The 22,286-nt window shown below is 42.3% G+C and overlaps 1 protein-coding gene and 1 long non-coding RNA gene across 2 annotated transcripts in view; both read right to left on the minus strand.

Moving 5' to 3' along the window:
- MMP24 (matrix metallopeptidase 24) overlaps positions 1–22,012 on the minus strand; it is a 46,075-nt gene extending 24,063 nt beyond the window's left edge. The window contains exons 1-4 of the mRNA XM_035343481.1: positions 21,782–22,012; positions 19,481–19,629; positions 14,097–14,213; positions 11,720–12,024 (exon numbers count right to left, since the gene is read on the minus strand). Coding sequence (XP_035199372.1) covers positions 11,720–12,024; positions 14,097–14,213; positions 19,481–19,629; positions 21,782–21,880 — 670 coding nt within the window. The 5' untranslated portion in view covers positions 21,881–22,012. The remainder of the gene's footprint in view (positions 1–11,719; positions 12,025–14,096; positions 14,214–19,480; positions 19,630–21,781) is intronic.
- LOC118176492 lies at positions 193–7,335 on the minus strand. The gene is made up of 3 exons (XR_004755434.1): positions 4,620–7,335; positions 4,159–4,267; positions 193–2,060 (listed from the first exon to the last, which is right to left on the minus strand). It is a non-coding gene; the product is annotated as an uncharacterized LOC118176492 (long non-coding RNA).
- Positions 22,013–22,286: the final 274 nt, after the last annotated feature.

Below are 22,286 nucleotides of genomic sequence, written 5' to 3' on the forward strand. Positions count from 1 at the left end.
GTTGGACTTGCAATGTCTTGTTGTGCACTGTTACCCACTACTGTATGGAAATTTAGCTGATCTGCAGCAGCCTTCAAAGAAGCCTGCACCTCACAGATTGTTTCTGTCAGTTCTCAAATACACAGTAAGGTCTCTGGCTATGTTCTGCACAGATTTCATCTAAATAGTACTCTTTTAATGTCCATCTTTTTGGAGCAAGACTCAGGAAGAAGGACCATTAGTCTAGCTTGATATTCTTCTGGTCATACAGAAAGATCAGGCAATCACATAAAGCTCCTTAATTTCCTGTTCTGTCCCTGACTCCCCAAACCAACAAGAACAAACTATTCAGTGTACATCAGCCACCTCTGTCATAAAGCAGGGTGAAGAAGGAACTGGATACCCTTAATTTGTATTTGCAATGAGAGCTTTCCAGAGAAATAAAACATCTTTTGCTAATTTGTACCATAAAATCTGCTTGGTCAGAGACCTGTCTGAAACGTCTCCTTCCTGATTCTCAGGAGGCATCCCAAAATTCACTAAAAATTACCAGATAAGTTCCCAAGACTGGGGGCAGTTTTGTAAGTTGGCTCACTGAGTGAAATAGTTTGATTTGCTATGCTAAAACATAAATAAACGCAGTTAAATTAACTTTAAAGCTGGTGTGTCTTCCTTACAGAAACTATGCTATCACCAGATAAAGTTATATCTGACAGCCCACCTGCAACAACATAAAAGCACTGCTCATTATCAAGATGCCAAAAGAGGTTAATAAATTGAATATTGTATGTTTGGTTTAACAATTCTATTACTCTCCATGCCTACACCAGGAAAAGAATACACACAACTTCATAGGTAAATTTAAGTTGAATTTTCCTAATTAGAAGATATCTAAATATATGTTTAGAGTAACCCCCTCGTAGCTGACTGATTTAAGATATATTGCAATATAGACACATATCAAAACGAGTTCTCTGGTTAAGCAATCTCCTGCTGTTTATAAGATACTGCCTTTTCCTAAAGAGGTAAGAAATCCATGGTTTTATTGCAACAACACAAAAAACACTACGGACACAAATAAACAGATTTATAAATGATCTTCCTTCTAGACGTGCACTCCACCACTCATGCTTATTTTATTTGCATCTTCAGCTGGAGAAATGGCTATTAAATCAGGTAAGAGACATCCTGGGAAAGGTTTTCATGAAACCACTAGCACATGCCTTCTTTTATAGTTTTATTCATTTTAACTACCAACATTCATATACTACCAACATTTGCCTAAGAAATGCACTGCATATTAGGGTGTCCAAGTTCTGTAGGTCAGCAAAAACCATTTATTTAAATGCCTATCAGTTTACAATAACAGTTTCCAGGGCTATTATTATGGAAATAGTTATATTACTATCAGTATTTACCACTGAACATGAGAGCTGTACATATAGCTGTAATGAGTGTAGGTAGACTCTGTAGAGCACCTAGCACAGTGAAGTGTAAATCCAGAGCTTGTAGGACAACAGCAGTACAATTTAATAATACTCTACATCTGGTTAAGAATACCAGAGCAATTGTGAATCTCTTATCTTTTACCTTGTTAGTTTTATATTTTATCAACTGCATCATCATGCTAACCCTGATCTACTTACTGCAGTTTACTCAGACAATTAATAGACATACGAAGGTTATATTTTGGAATTTTATTAAAGTAAAAACAATACTGAAGAAGTCAAATCATTGGTTGTGACAATACCATGCATACCGTAATTACAGAAAAGATGGCATGAACTTAACATGCTTTTAAAATACATTTCAAGTCCAACAACTGTTTTCCAAGCACAACTTAAAGAAGCTTTAGGGCTACTCTAAGCTATGCTTTGGTCTTGCATCTACAGACCTGTCCTGTTAGGTCTGAACTGTCAAACAGAAGAACATGAAATTTGTCTTGTGGTCCTCCATTCAGCTCCACAACATGCTCTGCTTGAGAAAAGCTTTCAGTCTTGCACATAAAGACCCTGAAGAAGTGATGATATTGCTCTACCATTTGATTGTATCAGGCAAGATGTGAAAAACAGCTCTTCAATCTGGAAAGGAAAAAATACACTTTAAAAAGAAAAATAAGCTTCATTTTGTTAATAAACTGTTACAATTGTAAATTTAGCAATGAATATGATACATCTTAGGGATTTAATGAAAACTTTTAAGACAGCTTCACTGGAGAAAGAATAGAGAATGATATACAATCTTGAAAGAAATTGCACATCAGTTATGTAACAAACTAAACTAATTCAGATTGCTAAGAGAGATGTCGCCTATAATAAGGAAAATTTGATTCTTAACTTTTCTTGTCTGCAGTGTAAACACATTGAGCAACTGCAGTATTAACTCATACAAGATCTGAGAACTCCACACAGTACTCAAGGGGAGGCTGCACCAGCACAGAGCAGAGTGGGACAATCACTTCGCTCAACCAGCTAGCAATGCCGTGCTTGATGCACTCCAGGACACGGTTGGCTCTCCTGGCTGCCAGGGCACACTGCTGGCTCATATTCAACTTGCTGTCAACCACAACCCCCAGATCCCTCTCTGCGGGGCTGCTCTCCAGCATCTCATCACCCAGTCTGTACGTATAGCCAGGGTTGCCCCCTTCCCAGGTGCAGGACCCGGCACTTGCTCTTGTTAAACTTTATACGGTTGGTGATTGCCCAGCTCTCCAGTCTGTCCAGATCTCTCTGCAAGGCCTTTCCACCCTCAGAGTCAACAACTCCTCCCAGTTTAGTATCATCAAATTTACTCACAGTCGTACATCCATTTACTCCAGTCCTACATCCAAATCATTTATGAAAACACTGAAAAGAACTGGCCGTAAAATGGAGCCCTGGGGAACCCCACTGGTGACTGGCTGCCAGGCTGATGTAACCCCATTTACTATAACCCTTTGAAGGTTAATCTTCTCCATAGTTTTACCAGGCACTGACGTGAGACTGACAGGCCTGTAGTTAGCAGGGTCTTCTTTCTTGCCCTTCTTGAAAACTGTCACAACATTTGCCAGCTTCCAGTCAACTGGGACCTCTCCAGATTCCCAAGACTGTTGAAAAATAATTGAGATAGGTCCCACAATGATGTCAGACACCTCTTTGAGCACCCTGCGATGAATCTCGTCTGGACCCATGGACTTGTATGTATCCAGGTGGAGCAGCAAATCCCGCACATGTTCAGGGTTAGCTGGGAGTTTATCATTCCCACCATCACAGTCCTCCAGCTCAGGACACCCTGGGTCCCGAAGCCCATCATCATCGGCATTGAAGACAGAGGCAAAGAAGGCATTAAACGTCTCTGCTTTGCCTACGTCTTTATTTACAAATAAGGTGACCATGCCCATCAAGTAGTGGACCTATGCTTTCTCTGTTCTTCCTTTTTTTGTTCATGTATTTAAAAAAGGCCTTTTTGCTGTCTCCCACAGACCTGGCCAGCTTCAACTTTAATTGGGCTTTGGCCACACAAATTTTCTCCCTACAAAGGCAAACAATGTCCCTGTAGACCTTCCATGTTGCCTGACCCTGCTTCCAACAGCCATACACTTTCTTTTTATGCGTAATCTCTAGAAGATGATCCCTGGTCAGACAAACTGGCCTTCTGCCCTGTCTGCTTGACTTCTGATATTTTGGAATTGCCTGATCCTGTGCTTTTAGGAGGCACTGCTTAAAGACTGACCAGCACTGATGGATGCCAATGCCTTCAAACACAGTTTCCCAAGGGACCTTACTAACTATTTTCCTGAGCATCCTGAAGTCTGCTCTCCCCATATCCAGGGTTGAAGTTTTGGTGGCAGTTTTCCTTGTCACCAAAAATTTTAAACTCATCCACTTCATGGTCACAATGACCAAGACGGCCACCAATTGCCATGACCCCTCTCTGTTCTCAAGAGACAGATCTAGGAGGGCACCTTCCCTAGTTGGCTCCTCTAGAACCTGCACCAAGAACTTATCATCGAGGTGCTTTAAGAACCTCGTGGACCTGCTTGTCAGCTGTGTGATATTCCCAGTTAACATCTGGCATATTATTTTATCTATCTCCTCATTCAGTGGAATGCAGCAAGTTTATCAGAGATCCTGCTGGTTTTTGGCTTGCTTCACATCATCTGTTTTCACTGGGTCAGAAGACACAAAGATTTCATCTCACCTTGATTCTCATGTTCTGCCTCTTTATTTTTATTTTTTCCTTTTTATGGGTATGACATCATTCTGATCCCTACCGGCTCCTTCCTACAAATCTCAGAGTATCTGATTCTCTGTGGAATGAAGTAAAATATTTTACTTTTGTTATACAGAAATCAATAGGATTCCAAATACCTACAGAGCTATATTTATACTCTGTGTATCCAACAACTACTGACAAAAGCAATGGATACTCATTTTATTTTCAAAGAACACTGTGAACGTAAGGTATATTTAAAAGTACATTACTTTGAAAGTAGAATTTGCAGGTGATCCTTATTCAAGGATTTTATCTGTGATCAACAACTACCACTGTCAACATAGCAAAGCTTCAAAATCCAGACTGCACTAGCACAGCACTACCATAACGCCACTTCTATCATTGTATAAACGACAGCATATGACACAAAAGAAAGCACTACTTACAGAGATGCTGTCCAGTACAAAGACGAATCTGTAGACAGAAGTCTTCCATGTGTGCTGGTGTGCTTTCTCTCTTCACTTTACTTTCGTAATTCACACAGTAAATGGAACATTTGTTCCATACGAGAGGCTACGATGACTGACCAGCTTCTCTGTTGGAATTAACTTTTAAAAAAATATAATTTTCAGTTCTTTTTTAAGGCCTTCTATGTTTGGGTGGTTTGACATGACAGGGAGGTAGTCTCCAACTCTTGCTTACTTAAGCAAGCCAATTTAATGTCTTTTTACCATGGATAGCTGTTTTGAAACCATGCATCTACATGCTTGCTCAAATTCAGTTCTACATTAAAATATGATTTTAGAGAACTTTGATTTATGGGAACAGATCTCTCTGAGAAGTTACAGGATGAAACCAACATTAAGTAGGTATGTTTTAGAGACTAAATACTGAACTGATCTTCTTCAATGAAGAAAAGCACTGACCAACAGCATGATCTGGTGCAGTGAACTACTACAGAAAAGTCTAAAAAAGTAAGTTTAAATTTTAATGCAATCTTACGCCCCTAAATTTCCAATATCTATTTCCAAGTCTTTCAGATAACAGGTCTTCCGCAGCAGAGGATGAGTAGTATTAAAGCAGCTCTGATTTTTGCTCTGAAAAATTCTGATGCTTACTTTCAACAACAATGTCAGAAGCCTAAAAATAATGATGGATTCAAAATGCCATTTATTATAACAAAATTATCTAGATGTGGAGATGTTCTTTACCTGAGAAATCAGAGAAAGAAAATTTTAAAAGTATTTAACAGCCAAAAAGCAACATTTTGGGTGTACTGTATTGTGAGTACATATGCTGTCAAGTTGCTCATTGATACTCTGTAGATTGTCTTTGCTGTCCTCAGCAATTCCGCAGAAAACAGATATTAAAATACTAGTAAAATGAAAAAGAAACAGACAGAAAGCAAGGCAAAACATAGAGGAAACAGGATTAAAATTCAGAATAAATTAAGGAGAAATGATTGTACCAAGTTGTGGCATTATGCTGGGTGAAGGAGCAGGGGTTAAAGGAAGCTATATTTTCTTTTTCAGCAAGCATGCACTGTACCTGTACAATTCAGATAATTGGGCTGCAAGCAGACAGTACAGTCGTCCTAGAAAAGTGAATAACAATGCAAATCAAAAAAAAAAAAACAACAAGAACTGGATACTCTTAATTCCTCCTAGTCCCCTCTCTCCACCTAAAACATTACTATTTTAACTGAAGACGTCAAATACAATAAGGATTGTTTAGTAGGCAATGTTTCCAAAGTGATGTCTTTTATAATAAAGAACTACCTGACCAGGTTAGGAAAAAAAATAGCCAGGCCTATTTGTATATATCACTTAATACTAGGCAAACTTATATCCTAACTTACATCCAATATGTTTATATCATTAATCTGGTGAATGCTTACAGCAACCTTTTACATTCTCGCATTTCAAAACAGTAACAATGAGACGTGGTACTTCTAAAGTACCTGGAAAAAAAAATTGCCAACCACCTTTATGCACCTATACCCATCAGTCCTCCTTTGTGAATTATCTAGATATTAAAAAATACCCATTTTTAAGAAGAGATTTGCTGACAGAATTTTGAGCTGAATATCTTGTTACAGCTCAGAGTTGACATGAGAAGTAACTGCAATTTACTGAACTTCCAGGTACTGAAATGCTGTCTTCTTAGCAATTATAGAGAACTATGAAAAAAATTTAGATTGAAAGGCACATCTGAAGGTCATTAGGCCTAACTTTCTGTCTCAAGCAAGGCTAATCTCAAAACTATATTAGGCTGCTCAAGGTATCATGCAGTCAAATTTTGAAATCTCCCAGGATGGAGTGTCCGCAACCTCTCCAGACTCTATCTCAAAGTTGCACCACTCTCTTGGTAAAGAGTTGTCCTCATTATGCCCAGGTCAGATCTTCCTTGTTGCATGTTGTGCTCATCACTTCTTATTCCTTTTTCTGTGCACCTCCACGAAAAGTGTAGTTCTTCTCTATAATCTCTCCACAGGTGGTAGAAGGCTGCTATTAGACCACCCCCTTCCGCAATCCTCCTCCTCCTCATGAGGCTTAACAAGCCCAGTTTCCCTGGTTTCTCCTTGTGTGCCAAGTGCTCCGGCCCCTTTTCACCTCAATGCTCCTGCACTGAACTCTTCCCAGTTTGCTGACACTTTTCTGGCAGTGGTGTCCCCAAACATCATACTCCATTTTTGTTAAACTCAAAATCTGACTGGTTTCAACCACGTAGTACTGAAAAAAGGGAAGCTGGCTTTGCAAAAGATTTAACTAAGGAACAAGAAAAGCTTTCTGGAAGAAAATGGTGACAACAGAGAAAGAAGAAGAAACAAAGCACAGAATTCATGAGTAATCTGGGTCTCTCAAACAGAGGCTGTATGTCTTTCTTTGAGCAACTGAATTCCACAGAAGTGGAGATAAGAGGCAGGATCATTTCGTTAAGAAAAGGGATAGAATTGTCACAAGAATCTGGAGGTTTGGGACATTCATACTGCCGAGACAGAAAACAGTAAAATTCCAGTGGAAGACACCACTTGAGAAGAGGAGAGAAGAACAGTTTGGTTGGAAGGAACCTGCAAAGATCAGAGTTCAACTGCCTGACCTCTTCAGGGCTAACCAAAAGTTAAAGCATAGCAATGAGGGCACTGTCCAAACGTCTCTTGAGCACTGACAGGCATGGGGTTCAACCACCTTGTTAGGAAGCCTCTTCCAGTCTTTGACCACCCACACAGTCCAGAAGTTTTTCTGGATGCCCAGTCTGACCCTCCCCTGGCACAGCTTTATGCCCTTCCCACACATCCTGCCATCGGTCCCCAGGGGGCAGAGACCGGCACCTCCTCGGGAAGCTGCAGAGCAGCGAGGTCGCCTCTTGGCCTCCTTTCCTCCAGACTGGACCACCCAGGTGCCCTCAGCCTCCCCTCACAGGACAGGCCTTCCAGCCCCTTTTCCAGCTTTGTTGCTCTCCTCTGGATGCTTTCAAGGACCTTAACGTTCTTTTTATCCTGTGGAGTCCAGAGCTCCACACAATACTCCAGGTGAGGCCGCACCAATGCTAAAGGAAGAATCACACCTTTCAACTGGCTAGCTACAGTGTGCTTAATACATCCCCAAAATGCAGTTTGCCCCCTTGGCTGCCAGGGCTCACTGCTGGCTCATGCTGAGCTGCTGCCACCAGCACCCCCAGGTGCTGCTCCTCCTGCTGAGCTGCTCTCCAGCTATGTGTCTCCCAGTCTGTGCCAGTGTACTCTGAACACACTGGCGTTGCAGATTAAATGCCAACTCAAAGCTATGCAGCCCCTCCCCAACAACAGGCAAAATTCTCCCTTACAGGCTGTAATGCTCACTATCCATCAGCAAGATTCTCCTCCAAAATTAGCTACTCTAACCAGAACTTGTTCCTTGAGATCCTTACTGAACATTTAAATTTACCAGCTTCGATGGCTTTTGGCTGCCCTGAAAAATCTGCTGAACAAACGTGACTTCCAGATAGTGGTTTACGAGTGCGTACTCTGCTGTCCAAAGAGCTGTTTACTGAAATAACACTAGTTCTTGTGTGGAACCACACAAGGAAAAGTCTCCTCCGTTGCTAACAGAAGCCCTTCTGGGAGCTGGATCAGGTCCTTCTCCTCCAGAATTTTTGCAATAGCTCCTACATTGATTTGTCACTAAATGAGACCCAGGAAATCTCATCTCCTGTATCGGTTCTGGCAGTGGCTTGTAAATGCTGACAATCGTCTGGCTTTTCTTCAGAAGGCCTTAACAGGAAGCTTTCCAAAGAAGTCTCTGGAGGAACCCGCTGGGATCCACAGGAACACGTTTATTGTAATGATTACAAAATGTGTTACTTCCTGTTAGCAAAGACCAGCATTTCCTGCCAATAGTTAGAGAGCGGTCACATCCAGTCTCGCTGAATATAAAACAGTGGTCATCCTACGCTTTCAAAGAGAACTTGATGCAGGTGCAAAGCTGTACAGCATGGAAGAGTACCTGGAAGAAAGGATGCTGAAAGTGCATCCTGTGAACTGCAAAATGATCAAATGTGATGTGATGTTGAGTTATACCACAGTGGCTGCAGGAATAACTTGTCAGCTGGGGTTGTTTAATGCGGAAGCTGAAGGGGGTGATCATGGGCACATTCCCACCTGCATGCCACACAGCAAGCAGATGATAGGGAGGATCTTTTAATTCAACTCCAGGCTTACTGAAAGAAAAAAACTTCTGGTGATCCCTGGCAGGGCATCATTAACTCAGTACTTACCTTGCTTTAGCATTAAAAAGCTTCTCTAAACTTCTTGCCTAAATTAACTCTGCTCCACTTCAAGCCTTCAACCACTGTTTTGGAGTATTTCCTGACCAGGACAGTGCTTGGTACATATAAGCTTTGGAATGAAATCCAGACTGCACAGAAAAACCGCCAGTGGTATCACCACTGCAGATGGGACAACCCCAGTAATGCTCACCCTGCTCACGGGTGGCAACAGCAGAGATGGTGCCATTAGCAGAGCTGGTAAAACACAGGCACTGCCATTTACAGTGATGGTGACAAAAGCAAGTTTTGTCACTACAAACAGAGCACCTGATCGCTATATACAGCTATACTGCTTTATCTATACAGCTATAGAGCTAATAGCTGCAACAGGTTGGCAGATGCCTCACATTCAGTGATATGGTATTGACACATGCACAAACAGCAATGATCTTTTAAAAGACCATGAAGAAGATTTGTTTGGGATTATTTATGGTGCTATTTATAACGTTAATCTGGGGATTAAAAGTGACTTCCTGTAATCAACCTCTATTAAACAAATGTTTGAGTTCTTAGAGAGGTGTAAGAGCAGTCATGGTTAATGTGGATATTTAAACTGACAGTTTTTCAAGCTATTCTTGGAAATACATACATACATATATATTATTAATAGTTTAATATAAAGGCTAGGAAATACTTGATTTAGTCCAGTTAATGGACCACGCACGCTTGATCCAAGTTAGGTAAGATACTGAGACAGCCAAGGGAGAGATCACAGCATAGCCAAATCTGCTTACCCTCTTTTGGGCACAGGCTTTGCTGCCTGCAGTGGACAACATATGGCAGCAGCTGTGAGTCTTGAGGCAGGTAGTTTAAAGTATACTCATCTACAGCTTATTACAAGTAAAGTTATTATTAAAGTAAAGTTATTACAAGTTATTTTCTACAGCTTATTACAAGGTAAAATGGTCCCGGACTTGCAGAAAGCATAGCAAAGTCACCTTTTATGTGCCTTCTGGAAATAGAAGCAACTGGGATACCGAGGCTGCCTTCATGAACAGGTAACTCAGTGACCAAATGGTCTAAGCAGCCAACTGGGGTCACCTGGCCCATGAGCAACATACACGACATACTGTTAATGGACAATGAATCCAAAAAGTCTTCAACTGCCTCCAAGTGCCCATAGACTGAAGTCTAATAAACTGTAGCCCTTGCTGCTACAAGTCTGGGACAGACTAAGGGCTGAGTGCTGCTTTCATTTCTATTCAGAAGCACTTTTGGGGAAAAAAACTGAGATATTGCCTCCTACTTTGACCATACCAATTGTTCCTCATTGTGTCATTGTGTAGCTGATTTATCTCCAAATGCAAAACCACACCTTCTCTCTCAGTTGCATCCTGTTTGCTGTAACACAGAATCACCAGAATGGTTTGAATTGGAAGGGACCTTAAAGATCACCTTTAAACAATTAAACATTAAACAATTAACTTCCATAGCTTGCCTATGGGATTGTCAGAGAACATAGTAGTATTAAGAAGATAAATCAGTAATCATTAATTGAAGTACTAAGCTAAGTACTGGCTAATAGAACGGTATGCATGAGTGGAACTATAATTAAAGTTCATTATGACGGAAACTTTGCCTTCACTTTGAAAACCTATACAGGATCATTCTTCACAGCAGAAGATACAGATGTGCTGGTACACGTGCCCCTATTACCACAGTCACAACCAACAAGGTGTTTTTACAAAACCAGAAACTTCTATAGGATAGATCACATTCTCCATGTACAAATCAGAGAGGGTTGTTTTCCTAGAAAGATCTATTCAAACCATTCTTCATTTTTTTCTGACTGGATGAGACTTCACATGAAATATTTCACTTCTATCGACACAATTGGCACTGTTAGCAAAGACTCCAAAATAGTTCTTCTGTGGGGAGACAATTGCATCCAATTATGGATTTACTGAAACTCTTCAGATGCCACAACAGTTAAAGACAGATGTAGACCAACAAAAGCAAACCTTCAAGTTATACTGGTTTATAACAAAACTATATGGACTAAATAAGAGCTCTCATTAGCCAAATATTCCATTTGGTTTTCCAATATTTGGAATTCAATTTGGTTTTCCAACATTTGGTTTTCCAATTTAAAACTTTTACAAGTCACCGCTAACCTCAAAGGTTTTTAAATAAATCTGGAAGTGCTCATTGTCATTTGAGAGTTAGACAAAGCCAGAAAGACACAGAAGCTCTACATTGCTTGGTATCACAAAAGCTGTTCTAATGATCAGTCCTCCTTCAGAAATCAGCCAGCCCCATCCTCTGATGGGAGGAATTACGACCACACTCAGATCATGGGAAAATAAATATAGATTAAAACTATCCGAAATACAAATGCCTTCACTCATTTGATTTTCTATTCACCACTACAAATGGCTCTATTTACTCATGCTAATAATTCCACAAGACAGAGTTTAAGCTTCAACACCCTTTTGTTCATCTTGACCTCTAGAGACACTGCTTTCTGCAGCAACAGGGGTCCAAATCTCAAAATATGTATAAAGCCACTAGATACACACTTCTGTTTATTCCTCAGCATTCACACATGTGCACAGAAGCATGCAGTTACAAACCTAGTAACGAAATGTTTTATCCATTTAAGATAGAATACATGTTTCAGAAAGCATTAGAACCATTGTATGGGAGGGGAAGGCTCTGCTAAGCACTTTCCAGTTAAAAGCCTGCCAATGTGTCTACATTCAACTTACTCTTATTCTAAAAAAATGATTTGCACCCTTACCATCGTGATTAGAATTTCCCAGGGTCCACGGCTCATCTGAATCAAAGTGAGTATCTCCTCCTATTCCTGGTCCAGGAAAGTATGCATGAGCTAGGAATCCACCTTCTCCATCAAACGGAGAACTGTCTCCATGGAAACCAGAAGCAAAAAATATCATAATATCTGCCTCCTTCCTGTCATTTTTAATTTCATGGTAAGGGACCTCTTCAAAGGTAAGTGGTGTCACTCTCTGCCAAACATCAAATGCCTGACGAATGGCTCTCCTTGTATCAAGCTCTCCAACCTTGGGGGTATAGTTGTGTACGCTGTGTGAATGAGAGAGAAGGGTTGTTTAAAGGTGCAGATTCCATTCAAGATTTCTTATTATAATTCCAATACATAGCAACTTCTACAAAGGTTCCATTTCTGAAACATATTTATTTTTTGCAGACTCTACTTTGTGCATGCAAAGTTTTGCTGTTACAAATAAAGCTACCAACAAACAACTGCCTTGATCCAGAGAGTACGTTTATTAGTAAAAATAATCCCAAATAATCCCATCTCATATCGCTTTCTGAAAGCCTGGCAATCTTCCAAATCCTCATGTATAGAGATAGTTTAAAGAATGTAAATTATTCCAGATTTTGTGTGAAAATATCACACTAAAATGGAATCTAGTGTATGAAAACACCTGGCTACTAAAATTATTTTTGAGAAAAAAAACTTTTCAGTAAATTATACAACTTTACTTAGGTGAGCAGCTTAATTCTCAGAAGTCCTTGAATATTTAAGAGCTCATCAGATTGATAGGCCAATATTGTACATGTCATTCCATGATGGATTTTATGAGAAATAGCTTAACTACACATAAATTTCCCATAATGGAAAACTTAAGGTTAAAAAATACAGTTTTTTTTTTGTTTGTTTGTTTTTTTGTGTGTGTGTGTGTGTGTGTGTGTGTGTGGATATATAATAGACTCAAGACCTACTAAACTTGGCTCGAGGAATATGAAACATCTATGTTATAGAAACAGCTTTCAGCCTTTAATGAAACTTAGCTCAATTTAATATAATTATGAGAGATGAAATATCCTGTATTATATTTAGTGGTAAAATGATATACCCATCACTGGAAAGTCACTCTACAAATATTGAAATTGGAAAGTTAAACAGCTAAAAGTTTGACAATGGCAAGAGTAAACCAATAAGCTGTGGTTTTGTATACACATTAAGATATGTTTTACACACATGATTATATACTAGCTTTCCCTAAGGTCCAGAAAAGGTCAGAAACAAGATCTGACTCTTACATTTTCACGTATAGAGGGTAAGCCTTTGTAATCTCAGTTAAAGGAGTAATTATTGGTGGAAGCTTTGAACTAGTCCCCAGAACGTGTCCCTCCTACAAGTCTTAGTACTACCTCTCTGTTCCATCAGAGCTCTCAGCAGAAGTAATGGAGTGTCCCAGACCCTAATTCTCCTTCCCTTTACACCGTATCTCTCCCCACACACTTGGGCATATTCCCCATGTTGGTCACTCAGATTTCTCTCTCTTCTTAACAGACTTCTTTCTTTCCATCTAAGCCTTACTCACCAGTATCTTCTCCTTACCGTCTACATTCCTAAGTTTTACTCCTCTGCAATGCCCCCTTCTCCTCTCCAAAATTTAGAAGGCTATTCTTCAGAGACTCTCATCAAGAGGGGCTTTTAATTTTATTTTCAATTAACATCCTTAATGTCAAACTGTCATTGGCATTGTTGCTTTTCAAAACCTAAGGACCTAAATGATTCTAACACAAAGGCCTCTCTGGAAAACAATCGTCAGTATGCAACACTCATTTTACACTAGTAGGTCACTTCAGCATATTGCCTTGGCAGGTCTAAGCCAGGATAAAAGCAAGTGTTTTACTACAGCACTAGAAAGAAAAACTGCAAAAATAAACAGAGTAAAATGTTGCAAATCAGCAGAGGAACAAAGCAACACTCCATTAGACAATGATGTTCCTTCTGCTTTAAGGGTACTATTTGTTAAAGAGGACACCAGATTTAAGGGTTAGAGTCCTGCTGTCTCCATCTGTAGTTCCAGTTGCAAGGGTTAGATTTTATTAGCATTTCTCAGGGAACAGAAAGGGGCTTATTAGGATTTTCCTGCCAAAATTACACAACTGATGGTTGGGATTTAGGTCTCTTTACTGACCAGTTATTTCCTAATGAAGAATACTCCTCAGTTACTCCAGGGATCTGAAAACATACTGCTCCACCATATCCTAAGTCTGAAAGCCTTAACTGGGCTTCATAATGAAAACCCACTTTTTAAAGCTAACTAAAAATTTTGCATACTAAACAAATACAGAACATTTCCCCAAAAAAACTAAAAGTGTTAGGGAGTATATTATACCTGTAGGTTATATGTTTCTGCCTCCATTTTTGTCCAGTTAGCGCGTAACGCTTTTTCCTCCGGCTATGGCCTAGGTGCGGATGATCTGGAACTCCACATCGCGGCTTCTTCATCCACCTAGGGAGGAAAAGAGTGAAAAAGAAAGCTAATGAGTTTAGAAAAGAAATTAAAAAGAACCCAGTGATCAGATGACCTCCTAGGGATGAGAGATGACAACACAGACACCAAGAAGGGCTCCACCTCTGTTGACATTCCACACACCTCTGCACATAAAAAAGGCTTCATTTTTCCATTTGGAAACACAGATACTATGCCAGGTAGCCCTTATTCTTGACAAAAGCATAATGATGATAATGCTAAAAGAGACACAGACCCAAACTGCACATACATACACTCTGGGATCAAATCTTATCACTTACTCCTGTTGAACTGTTCCTATGCTAGTAAAAATAAAACAAAACCTTCCAAGCCAGAATTTACTAGGTAAGATTGAATGAAAGCAACACAACCCTCCAACCTACATGGATATGACTTTCTATAACCACCAGAACAGGTATGCAATCTGTGAGTCACAGACACCAAATTCTGTCAGATTCTCCCCATACCCCTTGACTCTTTTGATCTCACCCATGATGTAGGACACTCTTGCTTCTATGGCCATGCAAACTGGGAGATCAAAGAATGCTGTCCCCTGCAGAGGGATCCATGCGCTGTTATTGGAGAAGTCAGGTCTCCTCCCCTACAGATTGTACTGGACTTGACAAGAACCCAAGCTTTGTATTATGAAGCTAGTGTTCATCTTCCCCACTTCCTTTACCTTACACTTATTGGTACAGTATGCCCACACAACTGCTGCCACCTTCAAAGAAAAGCGGTACATTTGAGATTTGCATTTACAAAAGCCATGTTAACTCAACCTCAAAACACTGTTTTTCCAAACATCCTTTACTTGTGCTCTTTTGTGTTGTTTCTGCCTACATATTTCCTAGTTTCCTAGGTATCTTCTGAATATTTTTTTAAACTCCAGTCATATTCATATGATAATTGTACAGAGTTTTTAGCATAAACTTACAAAAACCTAATTCACACTGCAGTTTGCGTCTCTTGAGCTTCATGAGAACTCATGAATTATCTTCTATTTTATCTTTACGAGTATCACCTAGAAGTCAGAGACAGGCTGCAGTATCAGTACTCTGGGCTTTAAGGACTTCTTGAGCCAAAGCTTCCATGGCATCAGCATTTTCAGAGCTGTCCCTACTTTCCATATGCAGAACTGCCTATTTCCTCTTTCGCACCCATTATACTTGTTCCAGACCTCAACTACAGAATGTCTGAAATAGGTCTAGTACAAAAAGCCTGATTACCTGGTATCCTGGTTTCGGCTGGGATAGGGTTAATTTTCTTCGCAGAGGCTTGTATAATGCTTTATTTTGATTTTTTTAAATGAAAATAGTGGTGATAACACCCCAAGGTTTTAGTTCATCTTCTTGTGCTGCCCTGCCAGAGAGGACATTGGGGGTGCACAAGAAGCAGGGGGAGACATAGCCAGGACAGCTGACCCAAACTAGCCAAAGGACATTCTGTGCATATAATGTCACAGTCAGCAAGAAAAGCTAAGGAGAAAAAGGGGGGAAGAGAAGGGAACATTCTGAGTGATGGTGTTTATATTCCCAATAAACCCTGCTTTCCCAGCAATGGCTGAATTCCTTGTTTTGCTTTCCTTGTTTGCAGCTTCTGCTTTAACTAGTAAACTGTCTTTATTTAAGCCCACCCGGTCTAACACTTTCACACTTTTGACTCTCTTCCCCATCCCATGGGGATACGAGTGGCTCTGTGGTGCTCAGCTGCCTGCCACATTACACCACAACACCCGCTTACAGCTAGGTAATACCCAGGCTGTCAATAGCTTGTACTAAAGTCAAGCTGAGAAGGTTTATCTGGACTGGTTTCCTAGTTCAACTTCCTTTCCAGACATATGGGCCCTAGTCTAATCACAAGGACTAAAGTACAATTCCAGCTGTCTCTTCTCCTTTTCTCAGCAGGGCAGATTTATGTCAAAATAATCACAGAGTTGTAACTTGCAGCCACTGATCTTCTTACATGCAGCTTTTTGCCAGCTGCACTCTACTGAGCACTTTGGATAGCTCCTTCTTTGTTCCAGGGGATTTATAAAAACACATCAGAAATAACAATAAAAGGCAATTACTTGAGGCAGGATTCAAACAGATAAATCACCACTGAAAAAATATTACTTATTTAAAAAATATATAAAATATATATAAATATATATAAATATATAAAATATATAAAATATCAGTAGGGGCGCCTATAGCATTGGACCCTCAAAAGTTTGTGTGGCATTGTTTAGTGCTATTAGACTGCTGTATTCCTCCAGCTACTTGGCATGCAGAAAAATAGGTTAATATCCAACAGCAGAGACATCCAGTTCTTGAGCAGACACAGCTGCTTCCCCCAGTCAGGCTCCAAGTCCTCCACAAGACTCCTAAATAGAGGAAGCTATCAGTCTCAGTTGCCTACCACTGAGCCGGTAGGAGTGGCATCTTTAAAATCCCTGAGTTAAGAAACAAAATTAGACAGCTGTATCTTGCAACCTGAGGTGGGCAACAGGCTCAAGACTTTGCAAAGACACACAAGGCGCCTTGTCGCGTTAAGGGGTGTAGCCAATTAACCATTACGGGTCTAGTCGGATTCAGGGTAGTGAGCTATCACGGCTGGATTCTCCAACAACTTAACACGCCCTTACTCTAGTTGCATTCAATGAGAACTGTTACAGCAAGGAATAATGTAATTAAGTGCAATTTATTACAACAACAGGTACACAGGTTCTTGGGATTGCTGGTGATAATTTACTGTCTGCAAAAGCAAGCTAGCTTGCGTGAAATACACAGGTACACAGCCTGGCTATGAAGGCATTAAAAGGCACAAAGGCTCTAGAGATTATTCAAGTGTTCAAATCTCACCCAAAGGCATCCCAATGATGGAGGAGGGGGGGGTGAGGCTCAGCCCATAGGCTGCTCCAGAAGTCAGTATCTTCCTTCGTGATGGTATCTTCCCTAACATCCCCTCTCTCTTAAGCCAATTTATATTATTTTCTATCCTTAAGATGGAGCTCGAGTGACTGTAGTCAAGCATATCTTAATTGTGATTGGTAAAAAGTTTTCTTGCCTTTGTTTAAAGGTATAGGCTCTGAGAAATTCAGAGCCCGTGCTCAGTGAGGGGTGGTCACACCTTGGAAGCAGGTAGCTTTTGGGATGGAGGTGTGTTTTGGTATTACAATAATATTATAATGAGCAAAGGTGCACTAGAGTACAGCACTTTATCAAAAACATGACAGGTTGTTGGCTCAGAGTGGCAAATGTGCAGTTTATCAGTTTCGGTGTGCACAAGAACAATCAAGTCCCCCTCTTGTCACAGAGCCTAGCCACACTGTCTCCACTCCACTCTATACTCCGTATTGTTTCTCAGAGTTAGCATACCATGTTCTCCTGGTGTGGTAACATCTAGGGTTAAAAGCCTAGGGAACACTCAGGTCATGCAGCTGCACCCTGCCCTGAAAACCTCTTCAATGCTGTACCTTTCTTTAAAATGTGAATAGTAGTTTAATTTTCCTAGGTACTTTAGGCAATCACTCCACACACCTCCAACACAAGACTACTTCCTGGTTCTCCTCAGGTCTATGCGATTATGACAAACATAAGTGAGCACTTCTGTTAGGCACTAGCATACCTTCTCTCTCTCCCTTCATGCTCCTAGGATTATATATTTGCTTAGCTGTTAAGTCATATTACTATTCAACCCACTAACTGCAGGAGACACAAAGTTTGCTGAGGTGATGTTGAATGTGGAATAGGAGGAGGTTGTTCTAAGTATTCTCTACTGCTCTTTTTACAGGAACTCACATATCCTCAACCTGTTTTCCCTTTGTCCCTCTGCTGACCCCAACCTTCCCTACAGGTACCAGTAAGCAACTGCAGCAATGGTGATGTTCCTTCCCATTTCACACTCCCACTGTCAGTGCTTGCATGGTAGCTTCCACACACTTGGATATCACTCTTGTAGGAAAGCCCGAGCTCAGGGTTTGGGTATGTGTGGGGAAGGAGATAAAGAAAACTAGGCTTCTATATTAAGCGTAATCAGAAGATGTAGAATTTGTTGCCTAATAAGGAAGCCACAGAAACTAATAACTTTGCATAGACCAATTGCACATTGAAGCTTTAAAGGCATGGAGTTCACAACACTGACAGAAGTGACAGGAAAATTCATAGTTGGAATCTCCAAACCCATAACATAAACTGAAATAACAACTTAGCAAATGCCTGAGTAACTTGGAGCTCTGAGAGCCAGTCTGCCTTGCCATTTCTTCTCCCTCTCCTCAGCTTCCAGGACAGAGGGAGAGCTTTAGCCACAGTATCTCAAAAGGTGACAGAGCCCAACAAGGCCCATGTAGATGCTCCCCTTCCTCCCAAAATACAGGTTCAATGCTAGCAGCAGTTGCAACTTCGTTTTCTATTAATCCTACTCCTAAGCAGGTACTCCTGCTCATCCTAGCCATACAACATACGGACTTATTGATTCAGGACAGGTGGAGGTAACAGCAAAATCCTGCAAAGCACACACACATTTGGTTTCAAGCATTGGTAGACCTCCGCTTCAGAATGTGGAACATTCAGCTTTTTCACCATCAGCCATCGGATCTGCACCCACTGAGCAAAACCTGCCTGGACATAGACGTGGTAAAACAGAGGCACCACCTCCTTTTCCACCAGAAAAATACTCTTACTTATTAAAGCCCCCAACAGAGCCGAAGTTCTATTATTTGCACTTTCTTTTTTTGCTCACCATGAGATGCCTGTCCTCCCCAGAAAGCATTACTAAGACCTTATCTGTAGTCTCGTCTGTCCTCATTAGACTGCTGCAACTCTCTTAGACTCAGAACTGCAGCTCTCCACAGGCAGCATCTATGCAGATTCACAACTCCGATTAAGAAATACTACATCAGAAATCATCTCTGGAGTCAGATTTTTACCTAAGTCTAGACAGAAACAGCAATAAATAAAACCCTTGATGTTCATTGCCTTCAGAAACTCACCGTATTCATGTTTCACCTTTGCACTAGCAACAGGAATGATATTTAACAAGAGCTTCTCACACTTACAAACAGTGTACTGTTGACAATAAATCGAGATGGAGTTGTCCACATGTGTTCATCAGGGATGCCTTTTCACAAACATCAAGACTTCTCTGTCTGGGCTGAGACAATGAAATCTATCCTTTTTGAGGACTTCTGGCTCCTGGAGTAACTACCCAGCTAACAGACAAGGTTTTGAGAATGGAATGAGAAAATTAGTCTAGGATAATCTTACTCAAGAGTTGTCTGGTCCAAAACTCCTGTTACTGGGATCCCATAGAATTGTTGCATAGTGGCCACTGCAGACTGCACAGCTTTTCCCGCCTGCAAGGCGGACATTTGGCTGTCAGATGGTAGCAAGTAGCCATAAGTTTTTAACCAACCCTGAAAAAGAAAGAAACAGATTGTAAGTTTCTGCCATATTAAGCTTTCAACTTCACAGATCACAACATTTCTTCAAAAGAAAGGTGACAAACTAGCCCATGAAATTTAATCACCTCTCTTTATCAGTTAGGTTTGTTAACACTGGCTGAACTCCAGGAAGACCCAGCATACTATCCACTGTCCTAACTAGATAAGACAGGCCTGCTGATTAAAAATGGCCAGCATTCCCACTGAATATAACTGGGGCAGACATAGGTCTTTGGTACCACAGAAATGCCGAAGAACCTCCATTCTTTGCGCAGGCTGAGCTCCTCTCTTGTTCCTCCTGTGCACCCTATTCCCAGGCCATCACAAGGTTTCTCAGCCCCCACAGCAATACACTCCAAATCACCCACTGCCCACCTACTGCTGCTTCTGGACCATTGCTCCAAGCAGACAGCTTAACAGGCCTGGGCAATTCCCCAGAAACAAAAGTTCAGCTTTATGTTTGCACTAGACACAGAAGTATTTCTTTCAAAAACAAACTCAAAGTTTACATAGACCCTTGCTAGGTGGACTCTTCCTTTAATACCAGATATCTAGCAAGTTTTCAGATCAGAAAAACAGCCAACTCTCCTCAAGGAGCTTTGTTTCCCCCCCACCCTCCCCAAAACACAGCTTTAAATAAAACCACGTCAAACTCACAGGCCAAGGACTGCATTTTCAAAAACAGCCAAGTAATTCAAGATTTTGAGTCATTTTAATACCATGAGAAAAAGGAACATCAATTCAATGTTAAGTGTAAAGACCAAAAAATACCAACCCCTGAATGTAGGCTTGGTAACTTTTAATTCATCTACCCAGAGCCTTTTTTTTTTTCCTGGCCAATACCCAACAGGAATTAACATAATACAGCTGACAAGCTCCCCAAGCACTGTTAAGAAACCTGGGGTACTTATCATCAAACAGAAAAACATCCAACTGCTTTGGTGTTCTACTACAGGCACAATGCGCTCCATATACCAAAGACAGATTTATAAAATCTGTATAAAACCCATTTGTCTGATTCAATGCTTACTACTTAGACCATGATTACTACAAGATCTACAGATAACCCACAAGCTTTTACCAGCCACCAGAACAATCCATCCCACCCACAGGATGCTGTCATCAACACACAAGTGCTAAAAAGCCTGCTCGCTCCGACCAGGAGAGGCACACTGCCCCTTAGCCTAACGCAGGAGTGGGAAAAAGGGGCTAAAGCAAGGAGGAGCACAAGAGAGAGGACAATTCCTCTTTCTTTGAGGCAGCATGAAGATATCAAACTCCACATGAGAGAGAAAGGCTTTGCTTCCAAAGCTTGAAAAGAAGAGTAACAGCACAGGGCTAGCCATGCCAAATCTCACAAAGTAAGTGGATATGCAGCACTAGTCAACAGAGGCATCGCCAACAGCCCAAACTGCAAAACTGCTGGGAGAACAGACTACGCCTGTCTTGGCAACTAAAGTTCTAAAGCCGGCCTCTAATCAACACAGTATACTGGTACACACAGACCATCAGTCTGACCACAACAAGCTGTCCTTGAGCAGCGAGGGTGGAGCACGCTAACCAAAGCAGCCCCGAGCAGTGCCACCGCCACGGATCGCTCTCCTTCCCAGCCAGGCTCCAACACGGCGGGGGGTGAGGGAAAGGGCCACAACACGGCTCCTGCGCGGACACCAGGAAGGTCCTCCCGGGAGACCGATTCTCGAGAGCACGAAAAAGAGGCACAGCTATCTTCGTGGGCCGGTTCTCCCCAGAGAACTGGATGCGCTCAGAAGAGCTCGGGTGCGGGTAGAGAAGCTGCCAGGGACCGACACTGCGCGCCTGAGTGCAGTTCGGCGGCAGCAACCGAGAGCGGCCACTTCGGAGAGCAGCCGGACAAGGGCCTAGAAGAGATACCGGGATGCTCCGGACGGGCCAGCAGCGCCCAGGCACAGCGACGCGGCTGAAGCCGGGCGCAGCGGGGCCGGGGAGCCGCCCCCCCGCTCCCCAGCCCACCCCCGGGCCGCTCCGCTCCCGGCCGCGGCACGACCGGCCCCAGAGACGCCTCGCCCCGCTCCGCTCCGCTCTCCTCAGCACCCCGGCCCGGCCCGCCCCGGCCCAGCCCCGGCCCCCGCGCCCTGACACCCACTCGGCCCGTGCTGGTGTCGGCGGCGGCGCGGAGCAGGGCGCAGAGCAGCGGCAGCAGGGACCCCGCCGCAGCCAGGCCCCGGCACCGCCTCGGCGCCATGGCAGCGCGGCGGGCCTCCGGCCAGCGCTCCGGCCCGGCGGCTCGGGCTGCGGCTGCGCGGGGAGGCCGGAACTGAAAGGCGGCAGCGGGGGCTACGCCTCTTCCTCCGTTGGGTCGGGGTAGGCGGCGGGGCTGCCGCTCGGCCGCCGTCCCGTTGCGATTCCCCGGGTCTCGGCACCCGTCCCGCCGCAGGCAGGGGAGGGTGCAGAGGAGCCGAGGGTCGCTGTGTGTTCCTCTGCAGCACCGAAGCTGCTGCAGGAGGAGTCAGGTCTTTCTCTGCCCACTTCTCACCGAACAGGCTTCTTTTCCGTTGTTAGAGATCCTAGTAGTGGGTGGATTCCTCAGGGACGTGTGGGGAAGCCAAGGCTGCCTACTCTGTCCTTTCTTTGGCCACAGTCTGAAGACC

Source organism: Oxyura jamaicensis, chromosome 20 (genome assembly GCF_011077185.1).
Source record: "Oxyura jamaicensis isolate SHBP4307 breed ruddy duck chromosome 20, BPBGC_Ojam_1.0, whole genome shotgun sequence".
In the NCBI taxonomy this organism is placed as follows: Eukaryota; Metazoa; Chordata; class Aves; order Anseriformes; family Anatidae; genus Oxyura; species Oxyura jamaicensis.